This window comes from Macaca mulatta, chromosome X (genome assembly GCF_049350105.2).
Source record: "Macaca mulatta isolate MMU2019108-1 chromosome X, T2T-MMU8v2.0, whole genome shotgun sequence".
Classification (NCBI taxonomy): domain Eukaryota; kingdom Metazoa; phylum Chordata; class Mammalia; order Primates; family Cercopithecidae; genus Macaca; species Macaca mulatta.
The window spans coordinates 19,163,496-19,188,755 of record NC_133426.1 but is presented as its reverse complement, the minus strand read 5'-3'; the positions used below and the strand labels follow the sequence as shown (position 1 = coordinate 19,188,755).

Genomic DNA, 25,260 nt, shown 5'->3' with positions numbered 1-25,260 from the left:
CTTCCAGCATCTTTGGATTGAGACTACCAACTCTGGCAAAATTTACCTCTTTGAATTACTCACTAAGTGGCAGGGCAGTTGGATGTGTGACACACTGATTGGAATGTCTGATGTATCATTCTGTAAATAAGGGAGTGCTAGATGAGGATACTCTGCAGACCCTAGAAATGTGTGCAGGGGACATTAGATGAACGTGACTGAATCCAGCCCACACCAGAGGGGCTGCATGCTTATTCCAGAACCTACTGTATTCACCTGAGCCTTAGTCTCTGAGCTTCCTAGCCGAGAGGGCAGAGTGAGCTTGTCATCACTACAGTAGCCACGAGCCTCCTTTGGTCTCTTCTGTTGATATTCACTGTTTGATCTTGCTGTCTTTATTTCCATGTGGTTATAAGTAGCATTCTTTATGACATGTTTGTCAAATGTAGAAAAATGATGACATCTTCCCACTTTTCTAATGCATTGTCTCCACGTGCCTAAAAGCATCTTGTGAAAGAAGGATATATACTTGTTGCTTTTCTAATGAAGAGAACCACAAAATCTGCCAACTTAAAAGGAATCATTTAGTCCAAATCCTTTGTTTTGAAAAGGAGAAAGAAAGAAACAAAGAAAAAGGCAAGGGTCCAAAATATAACACCTGGTCAATAACAGATCTGGAACCAGAACTCCCTCCCCATAGCACGCTGCATGTACTGCTTTTTTTTCTCTTTTTCCTGAGACACAGTCTCGCTCTGTCGCCCAGGTTGGAGTGCAATGACTTAATCTCAGCTCACTGCAACCTTCGCCTCCCGGGTTCAAGCGATTCCGCTGCCTCAGCCCCCTGAGTAGCTGGGATTACAGGCGTGTGCCACCACGCCTGCTAATTTTTGTATGTTTTAGTATGTATGTCTGAAGGACAACCAAAATAAGGCAGGGCCCTCCACTTGAAATTGTTGGGCTGTACCTTTATGTGTCCTGGGTGTTTTATAGACGATGAGAGCATTAGATGATAGCTGAGTATTGAAGCTGCCATTCATAATATAAACTTTTGGTTTGGTTTAGGTTTTTTTTTTTTTTTTTTTCTTGGGATGGAGTCTTGCTCTGTTTCCCAGGCTGGAGTACAGTGACGTGATCTTGCTCACTGCAACCTCCGCCTCCCTGGTTCAAGTGACTGTCCTACCTCAGCCTCCTGAGTAGCTGGGATTACAGGCACGTACCACCACGCCTGGCTAATATTTGTATTTCAGTAGAGACGGGGTTTCACCATGTTGGCCAGGCTGGTCTCAAACTCCTGACCTCAAGTAATCCACCCACCTCGGCCTCCCGAAGTGCTGGGATTACAGGCATGAGTCAATGCACCCGGCCTTGGTTTGGTGTTTATTGTAGCAAAAAAATACATATAAAAATGTACCATCTTAACCATTTTTAATCATATAGTTCACTACTGTTAAATATGTAAACATATGGTGAAATAGGGCTCTAGAACTTTTCATTTTGTAAATCTGAAACTCTGCACGTATTCATTAAACAGCTGCCCATTGCTCCCTTGCCCAGTCCCTAGCAACCACCATTCTTCTGTTTTTGTGGCTGTGACTATCCCAGGTACCTCATATAAGTGAAATTGTACAGCACTATTGTCCAATCTTTTGGCTTCCCTGGGCCACATTGGAAGAAGAATTGTCTTGGACCACACATAAAATACACTAACCATCGCTGATGAGCTAAAAAAAAAAAAAAAAAAAAAAAAAAATTGCAAAAAAACCTCATAATGCTTTAAGAAAGTTTACGCATTTGTGTTGGGCCACATTCAAAGCCATTCTGGGCCACATGGGCCACGGGTTGAACAACCTTGTACAGGGTTTGTCTCTCTCTCACTGCCTTATTTCACTTGGTATAATGTCCTCAAGGTTCATTCATGGTTGTAGTATGTGTCAGAACTTCCTTTTCAAGGCTGAATAATCCATTGTATCTACAGACCACATTTGGTTTATTCATTCATCTGTCAGGCATTTAGGTTACCTCTTGAGTATTGTGGATAGTGCCACTATGAACATAGTATGCAAATATTTCTTCTAGACCCTGCTTTCAAGTCTTTTGGATATATGCCCAGAAGTAAAATTGTTGGATCATACGGTAGTCCTATTTTTACTTTTTTCTTTTTCTTTTTTTTTTTCCTTTTGAGACAGAATCCCGCTCTGTCGCCCAGGCTGGAGTGCAGTGGCATGATCTGGGTTCACTGCAACCTCTGCCTCCCAGGTTCAAGTGATTCTCCTGCTTCAGCCACCTGTGTAGCTTGGACTACAGGTGCGCACCACCACACCTAGCTAATTTTTTTTGGTAGAGATGGGATTTTGTTTCCTAGGCTGGTCTTTAACCCCTGGCCTCAAGTGATCCACCTATCTCAGCCTCCTAAAGTGCTGAGATGACAGGCATGAACCAACCACCATGCCTGGCATATTTTTAATTTTTTGAGGATCTGCAAATTGTTTTCCGTAGTGCTTGCCCCATTTACATCCCACCAGCAGTGTACGGTTTCTCCAATCCTTGCCAACACTTACTTTCTGTTTTCTTTTTTTTTTTTTTTTATTAGCCGCCCTAATGGGTATAAGATGATAGCCTATTGTAGTTTCAGTGGACATGTCTCTGATGAGTGACATTGAGCATCTTTTCGTCTGCTTATTGGCCATTTGTATATTATCTTTGGAGAAATGTCTATTCAAGTACTTTGCCCATTTTTTAAAAGGTTATTTGATTTTTTTGTTGTTGGAGGGTTTTGTTTTGTTTTGTTTTTATGTATATATTCAATAAACTCATGATCAGATATACAATTCGTAACTATTGTCTTATATTCTATAGGTTGACTTTTCACTCTGTTGATTGTATCCTTTGATGCCCAAAAGATTTTAAGTTTGATGTCTCATTTATCTAATCTTTTTTTTTTTTTGAAACAGAATCTGACTCTGTTGCCCAAGCAGGAATGCAGTGGCATGATTTCTGCTCACTGCAACCTCCACATCCCGGGTTCAAGCAATTTTCCTGCCTCAGCCTCCCGAGTAGCTGGGATTGCAGGCACCCGCCATCACGCCTGGCTAATTTTTGTATTTTTAGTAGAGTCAGGGTTTTGCCCTGTTGGCAAGGCTGGTCTCGAACTCCTGACCTCAAGTAATCCACCTGCCTCGGCCTCCCCAAAGTGCCAGGGTTACAGGTGTGAGCCACCGCACCCGGCTGGATGTTCCATTTATCTAATCCTGCTTTGTTGCCTGTGCTTGCAGTGTCATACCCATGAAATCCTTGCCATATGTATACTTTTTGTAACAAAAAGCCAGTTGTATTTTTTTTCTTGATAAATGAACAATCTTATCTTCTGAGCAGTGGCCTTGCCAATATGTTATCTTTTAAAAAAAAGTATTTACTCAAAGGGCTTTGTCTTTACTCCTCCTCACTGACCTCCTTGAGCCCATGATATCTTCCTTTTCTGTTTCCTTCTTCAGTTCCCTCCTTTTTGTCTTCCTCCTTTATTTACTAACTTATTTATGTGTCAGTAGAAGGGCTGTGTGTAAAGGAAGAGGATTCCTGAGGGGTGCCTGAAGTTAACAGGTGATTTTTTTAAAAATTACATTTTCAAGTCTAACAGAGCTTAAAGGTAAAATAAAAATAAAAGGCCGGGCGCGGTGGCTCAAGCCTGTAATCCCAGCACTTTGGGAGGCCGAGACGGGCGGATCACGAGGTCAGGAGATCGAGACCATCCTGGCTAACACGGTGAAACCCTGTCTCTACTAAAAAATACAAAAAAAAAACTAGCCGGGTGAGGTGGCGGGCGCCTGTAGTCCCAGCTACTCGGGAGGCTGAGGCAGGAGAATGGCGTGAACCCGGGAGGTGGAGCTTGCAGTGAGCTAAGATCCGGTCACTGCACTCCAGCCTGGGCAACAGAGGGAGACTCCGTCTCAAAAAAAAATAAAATAAAATAAAAAAATAAAAAATAAAAAAAATAAAAATAAAATAAAAATAAAAAATTACACATGTATATATTTCTCTCACACACACACCTGAACTTACACAAACAAGTGAATTTGTTTGATTCAAATGAATTTCACTGCAGTGTTCTGCATTGATTTTGGCAATGCTGCCATTATTCAGAATATGATGGCATCAGTCAGAGAGGATTTTTTTTTCTTTGGAGTTGCCAGCTTTCTTTTTTTTTTTTTTCTCTCCTCTCCCTCTTCTCCTGTCCTCCTTTCCTCCTCTCCTCTGTTGCCCAGGCTAGAGTACAGTGGTGTGATGATGGCTCATTGCAGCCTTGACTTTCTGGGCTCAAGTGATCCTCCCGCCTCAGCCTCCTAAGTAGCTGGGACCACAGGCACATGCCACCATGCCCAGCTAATTTTGAATTGCTAGCTTTCAAGGCATATAGGAAGTCAGTATCATTCTAGTGTGTTCTGAAGACAGATTTGGGTTCCAGTTCCTGCTTCTGTACTTCAGTGTTATGACTGTGGTCAAGTCACTTAACCTCCTGGAACATTAGTGTCCCCATTTTTAAAATGGGATACTGACATCTACCATCTAGTATCACTTGGAGTACTCCTGGCACGAAGCAGGTGCTTGGCTAGAGCTGTTACTGTTACTGTTACTGTGTAGCTTGATCACCCATATTTTTTTCTACCAGATTTGAGGGATAGCTTTTGACCATTTCCAAATACCAAAACTACTAGCAAAATACAGAGATCGCCACCACAGACAATATTTAAAATAACCTACCTTTGGCTCTGAAAAAGTTCTTAAGAGAAATTTATAGAAGTGCTGTTAGCACAAGAACATTGTTAGAATAAGTATCTGGCCCTCTGAGGTGACTATTTTGCACGGGACAGGGTTTATATGAATATAGGTATTTGTAGAAAAAAGGGATCATTTGGTAAATTCAAAGTTTATTGATTTAGAGTGGGTTTCTTCATGTTGGCACTATTGATACTTGGAGCTGGATAACTCTGTCATGGGGGCTGTCCTATGTATAGTAAGATGTTTAGCAACATCCTTCAACTTTACCCACTAGATGCCAATAACACTCCCCCTGCACCTCGCCCACTGTAACAACCAAAAATATCTCTAGACATTGGCAAATGTCCTGTAGGGTACAAAAATCCCTCCTGGTTGAGACCACTGATTTACAGGGAGACATTTGAGGTATAGAAAAAGCACACACTTTGACATTTGCATCACCAGCAATATGATGTCAAGCTAATTAAACTCCTTCAGCCTGAATTTGTTCATCTGTAAACCAGGATGGTGATGCCTAAATAAGATATGCCATATGCAAATGACTGCACAGCCCCTGGCAGCTAGAAGGCAATTAATAAAAGTTTGATATCTCCTCCGTTTATCCCTCATTTACACTTCTTAATTCTAATCGGGAGATAGCCTAGTGTTACATAAAAAGATTACAGAGTCAACAGGGCAAGTGCCAAGTGGCTTAGTCTGTAGGAATTATGGTTGCTTAAAAGTAGGCAAGAAAAACTGCTTGTAATGTGGCCAGAAAGTGGCCCAGAGCTCTTAACCGGCTGTTGGTTACCCAGAGAGCATTCAACTTGGGGAATGGTTTGAGAAATATGCCAAAACCGTTCTGCTATTTGCAACCCACAGAACTGTGGACTGGATTGCTGTGAAAAAAAGTGGAATGATGGGAATTAATTTGAGACTTTAAAAATTAAATAAGAATATCATAAGTAAAATATTTAGCATAGTGCCCAGTGCCTAAATAATGCTGGATGAATGTTAATTGCCCTTCTATTTCCCACCGGAGAATTCCAACCACCACTGTTAGGTCATCTCCAATGATAGTCTGAACCAAAAACAATGTTATGACCAAGTTTTCTATCAGCCTAAGAAAATGCAACCCTGAGAGAGCTAAGACTAATGAATACAATGCGTAAAGGACTTTCAAATAAAATTTTTCCCTAACTGACATCAAATTTGCCATCAATGAGATTTAAGAGCACAGTTCCTTATGTTTTTCTCATGCATAATTTTTTTTGGCGGCGAGAGGGGAGACTTCCTCCAGTGGCTTAAGGTATTTTTTTCACCCGTAATAGTAAAGTCAAATACAGGAGACTTTGTTTTAACGTATCTTTTGTGACTGGGCATCCAGAAAATTGGTTAACAGTGTTAACAGCCCTGCCAGTTGCTCACTTGATTGTTTTGAGGCTCGTGGTAGCCTGTATTGCAGTTACCAGCCTCAGATATCAGTTGAGGACATAAGGACTGGGAATTCATTTGTAATACATTTTGACATGCAGGGTAAACCATTAATTATTAACCATTCCTTAGGAAAATCCTGACGCGTGTAAGTTGCTGCCAGGGCCTCCGCTTGGCACTCTGAATCAATTGCATGTGAACATTCCCTGTTAGCTGCATTCTGAATTCCTTGTTGCCACGTTGAATCAGGAAGACCAAACTGGAAATTCAGGAGACACTAACCCTGGAAAAGCTGCCTTCTTGCCCTCTGCCTGAGGATTTCAAACAAATGACAAAAGCCACCGTTCCGCTTGGGAAACATTGACTTTCCTGTAGATTCAGCCTCCTCCACCTTAGAGTGGACGTTGAGAGACTTCACATACGTTCATCCCCGTTGCTATTGTCCTTGAGATAAGGACATTGGTAAAGAGAAACTGGGAGACAGCCTTTCAGATTTTCATGGATGAGTTTTTAAAGAGACAGAAGGGCCACTAAATCAACCCTATATAACCCCCTTGTAAATTCAGGATGGCAATTTACATTTTACTTTAGATGAAATATTATCAGTAAGTGAGTCTGGATAATGCTTCACTTAAGATTCAGAAGAGTTGTGTTTCAGTGTGTGTGAACACTTTGTGGTATATCACAGCTCTTATTTCAGCAATACAGAGAGGGTGCATTTATGCCTGTGTTGAAAGGTTTGTAAAGAAAGGACTTTGTAGGGAAAGTGTTGGTTTGAGAGTTAGGCAGCCTGTATTCTATCCCAGTTCTGCTACCAACTAGCTGGGTATGTGTGGGCAAGTCACTTTACTTCCCAGGAATTAGTAGAAGTGGACATACAAAAGGTAAGAAAAAAAAGGGCCAAGCACAGTGGCTTGCACCTGTAACCCCAGCAACTCCTGAGGCCAGGAGTCTGAGACCAGCCTGGGCAACATAGCAAGACCCTGTCTCTACAAAACAAAATTTAAAAATTAACCGGTGTGGTGGTGTACAACTACAGTACCAGCTGCTCAGGAGACTGAGGCAGGAGTAGCACATGAGCCCAGGAGGTCGAGGTTGCAGTGAGCTATGATTGTACCAGTGCGTTCCAGCCTGGGTGACAGAGCCAGGCTGTCTCAATCAATAAATCATTAAGTTTAAAAAATAAATTACCTAATTAATTTTTAAAGCATATAAATAAATAATTGTTTTAAAAAAGTAAGGGAAGGCTGTAGGCTGGGTACCAGTTCCAGTTCAGGGTGTCTCTTTAGTTGTACTCCAGGTGCCAGATTACAAGTTCACCCGATGCCACCCCTTGTATTTCAGTGGTTGATGTTTGATGAGACCAGAGGTTAAGATGGGCTCTAACTACAGTGAACAGTCCAGTTTAGCCTGACTGAAGGGTTTGTTTAGGTGATAGGGAGAAATAGATGACTGAGGAGGGAGGTTGGCCCCAGGGGTTGAGGACCTTGACTGATAAGCTAAGGAATTTGGATTTTGTTCTGTAGTCCCTAGGGAGTAGTTACTGAAGGTTTTGTAAACAGGAGACTGACATGAGCCAGGTTCCGACTCCACCACTATCTGCATGGCCTTAGGCAGGTCACCAAACTTTTCTAGACTGTATAGTCATCTTCTTTAAAAAGAGAAAGAGTGATTTGAGCCAGATGATTTTGAATATTGCTCTCCTTTCAAAAGTTCTGAGTCTGTAACTTGAAGCATCATTTTATTAGTTGAACGATTGGAGACAGATCCTTTAAGACCTTGCTTTATGATGGATTCTTTATCCTATCAGCCATCTATGTCAGTCCTGTTTGTTGTTGTAGACTCAATTATGTCACCGTTCCGGGGAGAGGAAAACCTACTCTGTATGCTTTCTCACTTTGCTTCGTAGTAACACGTTATAGTAAAGGAGTTTTTGCTTAAACAATAAAAGATTTTGTTAGAACACAGGTTAAGAGAACTAAAAGGCATACGTACAATTTATTTCACTGCCAAATGCCAAATTTTCCTCAAACTATTTGTCCGCTGCCTCAGGTAGTCTCTGTCTAGTTTTGTTGCTGTTGCTAGCTGATTAATTTTTTTTTTTTTTTTTTGAGATGGAGTTTTGCTCTTGTTGTCCAGGCTGGAGTACAATGGCATGATCTCAGCTCACTGCAACCTCCGCCTCCTGGGTTCAAGTGATTCCCCTGCTTCAGCCTCCTGAGTAACTGGGACTACAGGCACCTGACCCCACGCCTGGCTAATTTTTGTATTTTTGGTAGAGATGGGCTTTCACCATGTTGGCCAGGCCGGTCTCAAACTCCTGACCTCAGGTGATCCACCCACCTCAGCCTCCCAAAGTGCTGGGATTACAGGTGTGAGCCACTACACCTGGCCTTTGGCTGATTAATTTTAAAAGCAATTTTAGTTTAATATTTCCATCACATTATTATTATTATTTTTGAGACAGAGTCTCACTCTGTCACCCAGATTGGAGTGCAGTGGTGCGATCTCAGCTCACTGCAACCTCTGCCTCCTCCGTTCAAGCAATTCTGCCTCAGCCCCCCGAGTAGCTGGGATTACAGACGTTTGCCACCAAACTGGCTAATTTTTCTATTTTTAGTAAAGATGGCATTTTACCATGTTGGCCAGGCTGGTCCCAAACTCCTGGCCTCAAGTGATCCACCCACCTCAGCCTCCTAAAGTGCTGGGATTACAGGCACGAGCCACCATGCCTGGCCCCTAATTTTTCTTAAGAACTTTTAATGTATGTCTAGAGTCGTAATCTAGGTCTCCCCCAACCCCAAAACAGCCCCTGAGATAAGAATCTGGGGGCAGATAGTTTATTTGGGAGGTGAGCCTAGGAAGTTTCAGAAGGGAGACAGGGAAATGAGACAGGGAAAGAAAGAAAGGCAGTGGAGGGTATATTAATGAGCAGATGATCAGTGTATGGGAAACTGAGGCTCTCTAGTGTTGAGGAGTTTGGGGAGGCTCTATAGAACATTCTCTATAGAACAACATATAGAGTTGTCTCACCCAATGGACGAGGAAGCTGGGGTCCTATCCACTAACTCTCAGCCATCACTGGTTGAGGGCTGCCCTCGGGGTGAGACACTCCCAGGGGTGGTGGGGAGAGGGAGAATGGCAGTGGCACTAGGAGCCATCAAGCCTGTATGCACAGGTGAGTGCCAGTGGGACACAATCAGGCCATTGTGTGTCTTTCGCACCTACTGCCCTTGTGGGAGTTGATGTTGTTTTAAATCTCTAATGCCTTCTTTCTCTGATCAATTGTTTTTCTTGAAATATCAATTTCTGGGGAGCTCTTGAGTCTTTCTGTGTTCTATTTTGTACAGAATTCTGGGGAGAATTTAATTTTAGTTTCTTGTAGTTTGTTTTGCTCTGCAGAAGACGCCAGGAATGATCTAAAATATGTATACTTTGAGATCTGTTACCAGAGGTGTTGATGCCATAGTTGCCTGGCTACTGTATTGAAGATTTTTCCTTGAGATGTTTCTTTATTCAAAAGTGGTTCTGTTTTTTTAATGCATGATTGAGCGGCCAACAAATATCATTCTGAGCAGGCAGAAAAGTTTTAGTGGCGTATCTCTGGAATTTGCACACATAGATTTGGCTTCTCCTCACAGCAGCTCAGGAGAATCACTGCAGAGAGAAAAGTCTCCTGTGATGCCTCCCTTTAAGAACAGATGGCGATCTTGGCTCTGCCATCAAGCCAAAGGAAACATCAGTGATAACCATCAGAGGACCTGTATGAGATGAGAAAATTCCTGTGAAAAATGACCTAGACACTTAGCAGCACATCAGAATAGGTCTCGTGGTGATCTTAGGTGACATGCACTAAATATTATTTTAACAACAATGCCACTTTTCTTGACGTTTTAAAGAATAGTTGCTCAGCAAGTCAGATGAAAGGAAGTTCTGACCAGCAGCCAGCCCTTGGGAGATTATTCATGGATGGCAGGAATGCGCAGAAAAGGATTCAGGAGACACGAAGGAACTACCCATGTGCTAGTTTTCCTGTGCAGTTGGGGGTGTGAGGACGGCCCGGTAAGTGGAGCACATTTATGGAAAAATAGCTATTCCTTGGGTATTTCGGGGAAGGCTTCTTGGGAGGAGCTAGAATCTGGAAAGCCATTTGGAGTGACATGTGAAACCTGGGGAATAGCTCCTGAGTCCTTTGGGGTAGGAAGTTCCTTGATTAGGCAGAGCCTTTGAGAAACTTGGCATAAGAGGAATAGAAATGACTTCATGTGGCCTGGCCTGTGCCTCCTGGTTTGCTCCTCTCTAGCTGCCCTCATCCGCCTTCAGTCTTAGGGCAGCAGGCTGTTCTCAGCTGTGGATGGTAGCATATGCTGTTCCCCCGCCCAGAATACCCTTTCCCTCATTGCTTACCAGACTGAAGCTGATCATCCTTCAGTTTCAGTGTCTCTTTCTGAGAAAAGCTGATGTTGCAAAGAATACCAAGTCTGGAAAGGATGTTCCTATTGTTACTCATTCTTATAGTGCTTGTTATTTCCCTTCATAGCACTCAATTTCTGTATTACTTGTTTAATACCTATCATCCCTCCTGCTGTACTATAAGCCTGAGGGGGCAGGGGCCATGGTGTATACTAGGCCATGATATAGCCAGTGCCTAGTAACATTGTGACACCCACAGAGTAGGCACTCAATACAGATTTGTTGAATGGGGTCTGGCGCGGTGGCTCATGCCTGTCATCCCAGCACTTTAGGAGGTCGAGGCAGGTGGATTACTTGAGGTCAGGAGTTTGAGACCAGCCTGGTCTACATGGTAAAACTCTGTTTCTTTTTTTTTTTGGGGGGGTTTTTTTTATATTATTATTATACTTTAAGTTCTAGGGTACATGTGCATAACGTGCAGGTTTGTTACATATGTATACTTGTGCCATGTTGGTGTGCTGCACCCATCAACTCGTCAGCACCCATCAACTCATCATTTACATCAGGTGTAACTCCCAATGCAATCCCTTCCCCCTCCCCCCTCCCCATGATAGGCCCCAGTGTGTGATGTTCCCCTTCCCGAGTCCAAGTGATCTCATTGTTCAGTTCCCACCTATGAGTGAGAACATGCGGTGTTTGGTTTTCTGTTCTTGTGATAGTTTGCTAAGAATGATGGTTTCCAGCTGCATCCATGTCCCTACAAAGGACACAAACTCATCCTTTTTTATGGCTGCATAGTATTCCATGGTGTATATGTGCCACATTTTCTTAATCCAATCTGTCACTGATGGACATTTGGGTTGATTCCAAGTCTTTGCTATTGTGAATAGTGCTGCAATAAACATACGTGTCCATGTGTCTTTATAGCAGCATGATTTATAATCCTTTGGGTATATACCTGGTAATGGGATGGCTGGGTCATATGGTACTTCTAGTTCTAGATCCTTGAGGAATCGCCATACTGTTTTCCATAATGGTTGAACTAGTTTACAATCCCACCAACAGTGTAGAAGTGTTCCTATTTCTCCACATCCTCTCCAGCACCTGTTGTTTCCTGACTTTTTAATGATTGCCATTCTAACTGGTGTGAGATGGTATCTCATTGTGGTTTTGATTTGCATTTCTCTGATGGCCAGTGATGATGAGCATTTTTTCATGTGTCTATTGGCTGTATGAATGTCTTCTTTTGAGAAATGTCTGTTTATATCCTTTGCCCACTTTTTGATGGGGTTATTTGTTTTTTTCTTATAAATTTGTTTGAGTTCTTTGTAGGTTCTGGATATTAGCCCTTTGTCAGATGAGTAGATTGCAAAAATTGTCTCCCATTCTGTAGGTTGCCTGTTCACTCTGATGGTAGTTTCTTTTGCTGTGCAGAAGCTCTTTAGTTTAATTAGATCCCATTTGTCAATTTTGGCTTTTGTTGCCGTTGCTTTTGGTGTTTTAGACATGAAGTCTTTGCCCATGCCTATGTCCTGAATGGTACTACCTAGGTTTTCTTCTAGGGTTTTTATGGTATTAGGTCTAACATTTAAGTCTCTAATCCATCTTGAATTAATTTTCGTATAAGGAGTAAGGAAAGGATCCAGTTTCAGCTTTCTACTTATGGCTAGCCAATTTTCCCAGCACCATTTATTAAATAGGGAATCCTTTCCCCATTTCTTGTTTCTCTCAGGTTTGTCAAAGATCAGATGGCTGTAGATGTGTGGTATTATTTCTGAGGACTCTGTTCTGTTCCATTGGTCTATATCTCTGTTTTGGTACCAGTACCATGCTGTTTTGGTTACTGTAGCCTTGTAGTATAGTTTGAAGTCAGGTAGCGTGATGCCTCCAGCTTTGTTCTTTTCATTTAGGATTCTCTTGGCAGTGCGGGCTCTTTTTTGGTTCCATATGAACTTTAAAGCAGTTTTTTCCAATTCTGTGAAGAAACTCATTGGTAGCTTGATGGGGATGGCATTGAATCTATAAATAACCTTGGGTAGTATGGCCATTTTCACGATATTGATTCTTCCTATCCATGAGCATGGTATGTTCTTCCATTTGTTTGTGTCCTCTTTTATTTCACTGAGCACTGGTTTGTAGTTCTCCTTGAAGAGGTCCTTTACATCCCCTGTAAGTTGGATTCCTAGGTATTTTATTCTCTTTGAAGCAATTGTGAATGGAAGTTCATTCCTGATTTGGCTCTCTGTTTGTCTGTTACTGGTGTATACGAATGCTTGTGATTTTTGCACATTAATTTTGTATCCTGAGACTTTGCTGAAGTTGCTTATCAGCTTAAGGAGATTTTGGGCTGAGACAATGGGGTAAAACCCCGTTTCTACTAAAAATACAAAAATTAGCCAGGCATGGTGGCACATGCCTGTAATCCCAGCTTCTCAGAAGGCTGAGGCACGAGAATCACTTGAACCCAGGAGGCGGAGGTTGCAATGAGCTGAGACTGTGCCACTGCACTATAGCCTGGGCGACACAGCGAGACTCTATCTCAAAAAAAAAAAAGGCTGGGCACAGTGGCTCATGCCCGTAATCCCAGCACTTCAGGAGGTTGCGACAGGTGGATCATTTGAGGTCAGGAGTTTGAAACCAGCCTGGCCAACATGGTGAAACCCCAACCCACATGTGGTGGTACATGCCTGTAATCCCAGCTCCTCGGGAGGCTGAGGCAGGAGAATCACCTGAACCCGGGAAGTGGAGGTTGTAGTGAGTCGAGATTGTGTCACTGCACTCCAGCCTGGGCAACAGAGTGAGACTCCGTCTCAGAAAAAAGCCAGGTGTGGTAGTACACACCTGTAGTCCCAGCTACTTGGGAGGCTGAGGCAGGAGAATCACTTGAACCCAGGAGGTAGAGGTTGCAGTGAGTTGAGATCGCACCACTGCACTCCAGCCTGGGTGACAGAGTGAGACTCTGCCTCAAAAAAAAAAAAAAAAATTGTTGAATGGGTAAGTGAATGAAGAAGTGACTAATGGGTAAGTGAATGAAGAAGTGACTAATGATCAACCATGGTATAGTATTAGAAGAGAGCCACATAATGAGTGTCTGGGTGCTACAGTTAATTTAAAGTTTGGTAGTAGAAAGTAAATATATTGCATTTTCTTTATTTATATGTGAGTCTGTGCTTAAAAACATCCAAGTCAGACATACTCATTGTATACAGAAAAATATAAAAACATAATTACCGGTGATACCACTACCCAAAGATAACCACTGAAGTAGGGTGTGGCTCAAAGCAGGGAATGCAGAAAAGTAGAGGGGTCTGCATGGGCTAGGTCAGGGTCAGTGGTGATGTAAGTCTTCCTAGCGTGAGATCCCGGGTGTCTGCTAAAAAAGGGATGTGGTGAAAAGTCAGAGGGGAACAGATCTTCCTGACCGAGGGAACCCCTGCCGCCTCGGTAGTGTTGACTTGGGTATTAGTCAGGCTAGTGTAACTGTTGTAACAAACAGCCCCACAGTTTCAGTGACTAAACATGATCAAAGTTTCTTGTCACTCACGCACTATTCCAATGTGGATGTATCCTAGCTGGGCAGTCTCTTCTTCAGGTATTTCTTGATGAACTCAGTCTCCTTGCATCCTGAAGTTCTGCCCTCTCCTGGGTCCTCAGATCTCCTTTCAGCCAGATGATAGGAAAAGAGCATGGTGACTTGTTAGAGAAGTTTTGTGTCTGTGTTTGGAACAGCTTTGCTGAGATACAATTCACATACCATACAATTAACCCATTTTGGCCGGATGCAGTGGCTCATACCTGTAATCCCAGCACTTTGTGGGGCCAAGGCAGGCGGATCACTTGAGCTCAGGAGTTTGAGACTAGCTTGAGCAACATGGCAAAACCCTGTCTCTACAAAAAATACAAAAATTAACCAGGCGTGGTGGCACATGCCTGTAGTCCCAGCTACTCGGGACTTGAGCCCTGAAGTTGGAGATTGCAGTGAGATTGCGCCACTGCACTCCAGGCTGGACGACGGACCCAGATCCTGTCTCAGAGACCCAAAGAACAACCCATTTAAAGTGTCCAAGTCAGTGGCTTTTATTTATTTTTTTTTTTTACCATATTCAGAGTTGTACAACCATCACTACGATCAATTTTAGAATATTTTCATCATCCTCCCCCCGCCACCAAAAACCCATACCCATTACCAGTTACCCCCACTTCCTGGCTTCCCTCAATTCTTCTCCCCCATTCCTAAGCAATCACTGATCCATTTTGGCAACCTGTTAATAGTTACCCCCCTTCTCCTGCCTCACTCTCTAGCCTGAGGAAACCACTGGTCTCTTTTCTGTCTCTCTGGCTTTGCCTATTCTGGCCATTTCATGTAAATGGAATCATACAGTATGTATTTTGTGTGTGTCTGGCTTCCTTTACTTAGCATACTGTCTTCAAGGTTCATCCATGTGGTAGCATGTGTCAGGACTTCATTCCTTTTTATGGCTTAATATTCCATTGTACAGATGGGCCACACTTCATTAATTCATCAGTTGATGGGCATTTGAGTTGTTTGCACTTTTGACTATACTAGAGAGGGTTGTAGGAGCCTGCTCAGGAAGTGATGTTTATTACTTCTTTGCATGTTTCATTGGCCACAAGTCAGTCTCGTGTCCTAATCTCACTTCAAGGGAAGTTGGGAAATGTGGTCTGGCTGTGTGCCCAGGAAAACAAAAAGAAATGGGGCTTGGTGACCCTGTTACAATTTCAAATAAGGAGTAGAGTTTAACTGGATCTGTCAGCGTGGAGATTCCTGGTGACATGTCACAGAGCAGAACAGAGAGTTCAGGCAAGGCCACTCTTCAGCTCCTACTGCCTTCGTGTGAATGGGAAAGCCAACCTGGGCAATGCCCAGCCCCATCAGAGGGCCTGTCAGCCCACTGTAGAGCCCGGCCTTCACAGGTGGTGCTTTGCGATCCCAGGAGACTGGGAAAGGTTGGGATGATGGCAGCTAGGGTGGATGATTTCATGGTGGTTGTGCCTGATACATAACTGGGTCCTATTTGTAGAGTAGAAAAACAACCATTCGGGTTTGTGCATTTATTTGGCTCTGAACATTGTTCACACTAAGACACAGGTCGCCTCTAGTTGTTCCCTTCCGTGTACGTAAATACAAGGCATCTGGCCAGAGCAGGGCACCTGCTTTCTTGTGGTAGGTGTGTATCTGTCAGGGTCCAGTCAGGAAACAAAGACCACTCTAGGTATTTAAAATAGAGGAAACTTATGTGCTTGCTTCGGCAGCATATATACTAAAATAGAGGAAACAATGTAGGAAATTGGTTACACAGGTGATAGAAGAGCTGACAAACCAGACCGGAAATGATGAGGCAGCCCTGAAGTTAGCATCAGCAGGAAGCTGCTATCACCCCTTGGCTGGAGGGACCCAGGGAAGAGGTGATGTTACCAGAGCCCAGGTGCCAGGATCACCTGGAACAATTGTGAGCCAGCCTGGTGGGAGCTGGGTCTAACAGAGATGCGGCTATTGCTGGAGTGGCAAGAAAAAGGGAGAAACTGCGCTGGCTTCTTCTTCCTTCCCATCCTGCAGGGCCTCACCCTCTGCCCCCAGTGCCTCCCACCGGTTGCTGTCAGCTGAGCATAGCAACCTAGAGGAGTCAGCTCCCCTGTAACACAAAGCAGGGGTGCAGAAAGGCCAAGAGTGCATCTGAGGGCAGACACCAGTGATTGCCCCAGTAGGACACTATCAGAACTACTGCCTAGTTTTCTAGTATTTTTAAAGTCAGCTTTAATAAGGTATAACTTCCATACCATAGGCCAGGCACTGTGGCTCATGCCTTTAATCCTAGTACTTTGAGAGGCCAAGGCGGGAGGATCACTTGAGGCCAGGAGTTTGAGACCAGCCTAGGCAACACAGTAAGACCCTGTCTATAAAAAAAAAAAAGAAAGAAAAAAGAAAAAATTAGCTTGCCTTGGTGGTTTATGCCTGTAGTCCCAGCTGTTGAGGAGGCTGAGATGGGAGGACTGCTTGAGGCTGGGAGTTCAAGGCTGCGGTGAGCTATGATCATGCCATAGTACTCCAGCCTGGGTGACAGAGTGAGATCCTGTCTCAAAACACCACCATACGATAAACTAAAATTTTAAGTGCACGATTTGATGATTTTGGCCAAATAAACGCACCCATGAAACTACCACCACAATCAAGATATAGAATATTATATCCCTGTGTTAGGCCGTTCTTGTATTGCTATAAAGAAATACCAGAGACTGGGTGATTTATGAAGAAAACAGGTTTAATTGGCTCAGAGTTCTGCGGACTGTACAAGCATGGCATTGGTGTCTGCCCAGCTTCCAGGGAGGCCTCAGGCAGGTCTTATTCATGGCAGGAGGTGAAGGCGGAGCAGGCAGCTCATGTGGTGAGAGGGAGCAAGAGGGAGAGTGAGGGCTGGTGGCACGACCTCTGCTCCCTGCAACCTTCACCTTCTGGGTTTGAGCAATTCTCCTGCCTCAGCCTCCCGACTAGCTAGGATTACAGGCACCCATCACCACACCTGGCTAATTTTTGTATTTTTGTAGAGACAGGGTTTCACCATGTTGGCCAGGCTGGTCTCAAACTCCTGAGCTCAAGTGATCCACCTGCCTTGGCCTCCCAAAGTGCTAGGATTACAGGCATGGGCCATTGTGCCCGAACTCGGTGTGATTTTTATATTTGTTTGGGTTTTTATTGTCACTACGGGAGTGAAGACCTTTCACATTCTTCTACATCTTGATTGGAAGCAGAAGTCTGTTGTAAGGTTTTTGACAGGTGGCCCGACACAAACTATATCCTAGGAAGGACGCTGATCTAACAAGACCTTTTGTGTGTGAAAGCTCAGGGCTGGCTTAGAAGGAGGATTTACTGGGATTCTGTCTCTTGCCCTATGAATTTCCTCTTGTAGACACACAGTGTAGAAAAGAGGGCCAGGGAGACAGGATGGTTGGTGGCAAGTCGATGCTCTGGCAGACCCGTAGCTCATGGCAATGCTTTGAGGTAAGCAAAGTCAGACACTTCAGGTGAAGGACGGAGGCACAGAAGGGCTAAGTGCCGTGCTCAAAATTCAAATGGGTTGGGTAATCAATGGTGTGAAAATAACCAGAATCTAGCTCTATATGATTCCCAATCCAGTGTTGTGTTTTTATTCTGTGCATTTTATTGCATAAGTAATAGGTGAAGCCATGTGTGTTGGCTCATGCCTGCAGTCTCAGCACTTTGGGAGGCCGAGGCAAGAGGATCACTTTAGCCTAGGAGTTTGAGACCAGCCTGGGCCACATAGAAAGACCCCGTGTCTACCAAAAATAAATAAATAAAAAAAAATAAAAGCTGGGTGTGGTGGTGCGTGCCTGTATTCCCAGCACTCTGAGGCAGGAGTTTCACTTGAGCACAGGAGCTTGAGGCTACAGTGAGCCATGAACACACCACTCACTACATTCCACTTGGGCAACAGAGCAAGACCCTGCCTCAAAAAAACAAAAGTAATAGTAGATGAATATGTTTGTATATTACTGTGAAAAACTGAAAAACAATCCATTTAAAGCAGTTATCCCTCTGAACTCTAATCTCTTGTCCCGTCCATATTCCAGAAGTAACCTCTCTTGTCAGTTTGGTGTATATTCTTGGAGACAATTTTCTATGCATTTCCATACTGTGAAAATATGTCATACTGTAGAGTTTTTAAACTATAGGACCACACAGGAGGTATTCTGTTGTTTTTTTCACTTAGTAATCAATGCTTAGAGATCTCTCCATGTCACTACAATAACTGCTCAGTCATTCATTTAACAGACGCTTATTGATCACCTACTTTGTGCCAGATCCAGTTCTAAGCACAGTAGTTAACAAATCAGACCCAAAAATCTCTACCCTCTTGGAGCATGCATTCTAAAATGGGGAGATAGAATGAAAAAAAAAAAAAACCAAACTAAATGTATTAAAACAGTTCAGGGTGATAGGGTGGCCAGTAAGTAGGATGGGAAGATTGCAGTTTTAAGTTGAGTGCTCAGAGAAGACCACACCTACTAGAAAGTGGCATGGAGAAAAGATCAGAAAGAGGCAAGGGAACATATCATGTGATATGTGGGGGAAGATCATTTCAGGTAGAGGGATCAACTTGCGGAATAGCAAGGAAGCTTGTGTAGCTGGAGCATAGGAGGTGATTGGGGCGCAGGAGTGGTAAGAGATGAGGTTGGAGAAATAACTAGGAACACATCTTGTAGATCCTTACAGGCCATTGAAAGAAAATTGGTGTTTGCTCTAAGATGGGAGCCACTGGTGAGTTTTGAGTAGAAGGATGACATGACCTGCCTTACAGCGTAGAGGATCACTATGACTTGTGCTGAGACTAGAAGGTGTGGAAGCAGGAAATGACGTGGCTTGGACCAGAGTGGTAAGGGTGGGCTTAATGAGGAGTGGGTCAATTTCAGATATAGTTTGAAATAAAAGCCAGCGGAATCTCCTGGTCCAATAAATGGTGTTAGAGGAACCAAACATGACTGCAAAGTTTTTGGCCTGAATAAGAGGAAGAATGGATTGGCCATTTGACAAGAAGGGGAAGACTGTAGAACAGGTTTGATGGGATAATGAAGGGTTTGATTTGGGGCCGGGCGTGGTGGCACACACCTGTAATCCCAGCACTTTAGGAGGCCAAGGTGGGCAGATCACTTGAGGCCAGGAGTTCAAGACCACCCTGGTCATCACGGCTAAACCCTGTCTCTACTAAAAATGCAAAAATTAGCTGGGCATGGTGGTGCACGCCTGTAATCCCAGCTACTTGGGAGGCTGAGGCATGAGAGTCTCTTCACCCTGTGACTTAGAGGTTGCAGTGAGCTGAGAATGCACTACTGCATTCCAGCCTGGGTGACAGTGAGACTCTGTCTCAGGGAGGGGGAAAAAAAAAGTTTGATTTGGGACACATTAAGTTTGAGGTATCAACATGCAAACAAGATGCTGAGAAGGCAGTTGGATATATGAGTCTGGATTTTAGGGGAGAGGCCTGGGCTGGATATAGAAATTTGGAAGTCATCAGAATATGGATGGTTTGAAAAGTCACAGCAATGGATGATCAAGGGATCTAGGGTAGTAACCAAGAAAGTTGAAATGTCCAAGGGTACTGCCAAGGTACACTCCAGTGTGAAAAGATCAGAGAGATGGACTAAAGTAGGAAAAAATAAAGTAGGCGAGTGTGGTGTCCTGCAAATCAAATGATAAAAGTAGTCCAAGGAGGAAGGAGTACACGGTTGTCAAATGCATATGTATGTGAGATAGGACAAGGAGTGAGAAGGGAGTGGTGGATTTAGCAATGATGCCAACCTACTGACTCAGAAAGTCAAGCATGAGAAGCACTGATGTCTGGGTCTTCAGATTTAAGCTCCCCTGTGATACTTTTTTTTTTTTAATTATTTTTATTTTTTTTTGAGATGGCGTTTCCTTCTTGTTGCCCAGACTGGAGTACAATGGTGCGATCTCGGCTCACTGCAACCTCTGCCTCAGGGGTTCAAGTGATTCTCCTGTCTCAACCTCCTCAGTAGCTGGGACTACAGGCGCCTGCCACCATGCCTAGCCAATGTTTGTATTTTTAGTGGAGACAGGGTTTCACCACGTTGGCCAGGCTGGTCTCGAACTCCTGACCTCAGGTGATCTGCCCACCTTGGCCTCCCAAAGTGCTGGGATTACAGGTGTGAGCCACCATGCCCAGCCTCCCAGGTGATTCTAATATGCAGCCAAGATTCAGACCCACTGTCAAAGTTTCCTTCTCTTAATTGTGAAATGGCCTTAATTGCCAGAAACAGATGTTGCTGACTGATTCAACATAGGAGTTTTTATCTGTAGGCTTGTTCTTGGATACCTTGGGATCTGAAAATGATAAGCAGATCCAAAAGCTGATTATTAACCACTAAAAGGATTAGTTATTTAACACCTGTCTTAAAGTGGCTTTTAAGCTGAAAATCTCTTTGCTTTTAATTTTTTCAAATGTTTGATTTTTGTTTTGTTTTTACTCAAAAGACCTTTTGTTTCGAGTAACAAGGGTAAATTTCAAGTTAATGAGAAAATTCAAGGGAAATCTTGATGTAACTGGTCCAAAAAGCTAAAATCCAAACAAACCTGAGCTCATATCAATAATTAAGCATTAGCTTGGGCAACATGGTGAAACCCTGTCTCTACAAAAAGTACACAAATTAGCCAGGTGTAGTAGTACGTGCCTGTAGTCACAGCTACTTGGGAGGCTGAGGTGGGTGGATCGCTTGAACCTGGGAGGTTGAGGCTGTAGTGAACTGAGATTGTACCACTGTACTCCAGCCTGGGCGACAAAGCCCTGTCTTTAAAAAAAAAAAAAGGCATTTAAGTGAGTTTATTGAGTTTAGTACATTCTTTTCAGAATCATGAATATTTCACACTTCAAAAGTTGGCTAATTACAGATGTGGAAATGTTGTGCCTCATTAAAGTTTCAATCTTTCATATTCTTGCCACAGACGTTAGAAATTATTTAAATGCTCTAGTAAATTTGAGTTGGTTTGTGTTGGTTCTTAAAAATTAAAGAATATTATACAATGGCTGTGCAACAAGAGATCCGGTTTGCAGGTTAGTTCAGTTAGATTCTATATGACAAAAAGAGGAAAGATAAAATATGTTAGAACAGGATCAAGGTAGAAAATGGAAAAAGTCCGAGTCAAAATACAGGCTTAATTATTGCAGGTTTCCAGAAGGTGGCCAAGTGTCTAGATTAGCCCTTTTCCACCCAGGTTGGGTTCCACAAGACAATTAAGTCCTAATGCCCGCTGGCATCTATTGTATGAAATGATTGAATTTCTCTTCTGCATCCAGAATGAGGCTGGCTACGTACCATCCTTGGGAGCCCTGAAAAAATAGTTACTCAAATAATCAAATAATTTTTTCCAGGGATTAATTCTGTCATGGAACCCCAGTTGAGAAAGTCTGGCTGTTTTAGGTACTAATTTGACATCTGGGATGATGCGGTAGTTTTTGAGGTGCATGTCCTCAGGAAAGAAAACATAAAAGAGCCTATTGTGGCCGGGCGCAGTGGCTCACACCTGTAATCCCAGCACTTTGGGAGGCCGAGGCTGGCGGATCACCTGAGGTCATGAGTTCGAGACTATCCTGGCCAACATAGTTAAACCCCAATTCTCCTTAAAAAAAAAAAAAAAAAAAAAAAAATTCAAAAATTAGCTGGGTGTGGTGGTATACATCTGTAATCCCAGCTACTCCGGAGGCTGAGGTGGGGGAATCGCTTGAACCTGAGAGGCGGAGGTTGCAGTGAGCTGAGATTGTGCCACCACACTCCAGGCTGGGTGACAGAGCGAGACTCCATCTCAAAACAAACAAACAAACAAACAAAAAAACCTATTACCAAGAAATTAAAAAGAATAATTTATTCATTTATTAGGATGGTTATTAATAAAACATACCCAGTTTTGTATAAATCCCAGCAATGATTTTCTGAACATATTAATATGTATCCTTACAGACTTTTGTCTATGTACATAAACATGTGAATAGTGTTTATTTCAAAGAATTGGGTCATGCTTTTCATTTAGTTCAGGTTTTTTCCATGAAATGTTACTGTTACGGATGTTCCTCTGGGTAATTACACATGGATCTGCCCCTTTATAATGATTACTTTATTCTGTAGTCTGGTTGTTGCAAAATATATTTTGCTGTTCTTCCGTTAATGGATGTCTGAGTCATCTCCAGTTCCTTACTATTACAAGCAGTGCCATAACAAACATCTTTGTTCAAAAAATTATTGAAAAAAAAGATGTACATATTACAGATTCTAGAAGTGGAATCATTGGGTCAGGATGGGTACCTTTTTTGTTTTTGTTTTTATGTAAAATCACAAATATATTTAAAAGTAGGGAATAGCATAATTGTCTTAGGCAGGGTTCTCTGAAGAAACAAACCAATAGGATGTATAGAGATCTAGAGGAAGAGATGGATTATGAGAATTGCCCCAGGTGATTCTAGAGACTGGCAAGTCCCATGCAAGCTGGAGAACCAGGAATGCTTGTGGTGTGATTTGGTCTGAGTCCAAAGGCCTGAGAACCAGGGATGCTGTTGGGGTAAGTCCTGAAGCCTGAAGGTCCAAGACCCAGGAACTCTGATGTCCAAGGAGATGATGAATTTCCCAGTTCAAAAAAAGAAAATTCACTCTTCCTTGGCCTTTTTGTTCTCTTGGTACCCTCAATGGATTGCATGATGCCACCTGCATTGGTGAGGGTGTTCTTCTTTACTCAGACTGTTGATTCAGATGCTAATCTCATCCAGAAACACCCTCACAGACATACCCAGAAATAACGTTTTATTATCTTTCTGGCCTTCCTTAGCCCAGTCAAGCTGACACATAAAATTAACCATCAGAATAATAAACCCCCATCTACCCCATATCCACTTTGGTAATTATCATTGCATGGCCAATTTTGTTCTCCTTTGCCCCCACCCACTCCTTTACACCACAATGCTGGGTTTATTAAAAAGCAAAGACGTACCATTTTATCCACAGATATTTCAGTGTGTATCTTTAAAAGTTAAGGACACTTGGCTGGGCACGGTATCTCACGCCTGTAATCCCAGAACTTTGGGAGGCCAAGGCAGGTGGATCGTTTGAGGCTAGGAGTTCAAGACCAGCCTGGCCAACATGGTGAAACCCTGTCTCTACTAAAATTACAAAAATTAATTGGGTGTGGTGGCACATGCCTGTAATCCCAGCTATGTTGGAAGGCTGAGGGAGGCACGAGAATTGCTTGAACCCAGGAGGTGGAGGTTGCAATGAGTTGAGATCATGCCACTGCACTCCAGCCTGGGCAACAGCGAGACCGTCTCAAAAAAAGAAAAAGAAAAAGGTTAAAGACACTTATAAAACATAGGCATGGTTACATTATCATACCTAAAAATGAACAGTTTTTAGGTTTTACATTATCATACCTAAAAATTAACAATTTCTCAGTGTCAGTGCCCAAATTTTCCCAATTGTCTTTCTTTTTTTTTTTTTTTTTTTGACAGAGTCTCACTCTGGTGCCTAGGCTGGAGTTTACTGGCACAACCTCTGCCTCCCAGGTTCAAGTGATTCTCCTGCCTCAGCCTCCCAAGTACCTGGGACTACAGGCACCTGCCACCACAACTGGCTAATTTTTGTATTTTTGTAGAGACAGGGTTTCACCATGTTGGCCAGGCTGGTCTCGAACTCCTGACCTTAAGTGATCCACCCGCCTCAGCCTCCCAAAGTGCTGGGATTACAGGTGTGAGCCACTGTACCCAGCCTCATATGTTTTTTAGTGGATTTGTTTGAATCACAATCCAAACAAAGTCTGCATGTTGCATTTAGTTGATATGACTCTTAAGTCTTTTTTATTATATAGGTTTCCCCTTTGCTTATTTTTTCATTTCCTTATGATTTAGTTGTTGAGATAGAATCAAGTAGAGACTGAGTATAATTGTATAAGGTTTATCGGTGTGGATCTTAAGCAGTGACTACATTGGAAAATGAAAAAAAATGATTTTTCTGCTGAAGTACAGCATCCTTGCACCTGTCTTTCAGCACGATGAATGCATATATATTCCACTGTCTTTTTTTTTTTTTTAATAGGTCTCACTGTGTCACCCAGACTGGAGTACAGTGGCGCGATCTTGGTTCACTGCAACCTCTGCCTTCTGGGTTCAAGTGATACTCCTGTCTCAGCCTCCCAAGTAGCTGGGATTACAGGCATGGGCCACTACCACCTGGGTACTTTTTGTATTTTTAGTAGAGACAGGTTTTCACCATGTTGGCCAGGCTGGTGTCGAACTCCTGACCTCAAATGATCCACCCACTTTGGTCTCCCAAAGTTCTGGGATTACAGGTGTGAGCCACTGCACCTGGCCTCTATTCCATTGTCTTAATTCATTCATTTGTGACCTTATAACATCTGTCTTTCAGGAGAAACAGCACAGGTGACCGTGAGAAGGCTCTGCAGATCATGCTCCAGGTTCTGCAGAGCTGTGATCACCCGGGCCCCGACATGTTCTGCCTGTGTGGGAGGATCTACAAGGACATCTTCTTGGATTCAGACTGCAAAGATGACACCAGCCGAGACAGCGCCATTGAGTGGTAAACCCTCAGCCTGAGTTATCAGCACATGCATCTCTTCAAGGAACAGAATCACATAGGCTGAGGATGTTATCTCTTCCTTATGTATATGTCTGTCTGCTGGCAGTGAGCAACTATTTGTAGTAAATGTGGTCTGGGAATTTCCAGATTCCCTTTTTGAGAGAAAACCATGAGAAACAGGGTTTTCTACTGGTCACACTCTTCCCACAGGTACACTTGTTTAAGGGCCAAGAAGGAGGCCCCGCACACTCCTTCCGAGCTCCCACTTCCAGAACCTTGTCCCCCACCACCAGGGCATCATCTTCCCCAGTGATCTGTTCATTCATTCACTTATTTGTTCATTTATTTAACAATGTTCAGTGATGGCTTACTGTGTGCCAGAAACTTTTCTAGGTGGTAGGGATACAGACACAACAGACATGAATCCTGCCCTTGGGGGCCTTGCCTTGCTGGTGAGGGAAGTTAAAGAAAGCGACACATGTAGGATGTCATGTGAGGGCTATGGGGAAAAGTTAAGCAGGGAAGGGGATAAAGGAGGGCTCTGAAGGGTGGGCT

At 43.2% G+C, this 25,260-nt stretch overlaps 1 protein-coding gene across 1 annotated transcript in view; it reads left to right on the top strand.

The window, feature by feature from the left end:
- MAP3K15 (mitogen-activated protein kinase kinase kinase 15) overlaps positions 1-25,260 on the top strand; it is a 149,654-nt gene that overhangs the window by 58,325 nt on the left and 66,069 nt on the right. The window contains exon 7 of the mRNA XM_015127037.3: positions 24,535-24,705. Within this exon, the coding sequence (XP_014982523.2) occupies positions 24,535-24,705 (171 nt within the window). The remainder of the gene's footprint in view (positions 1-24,534; positions 24,706-25,260) is intronic.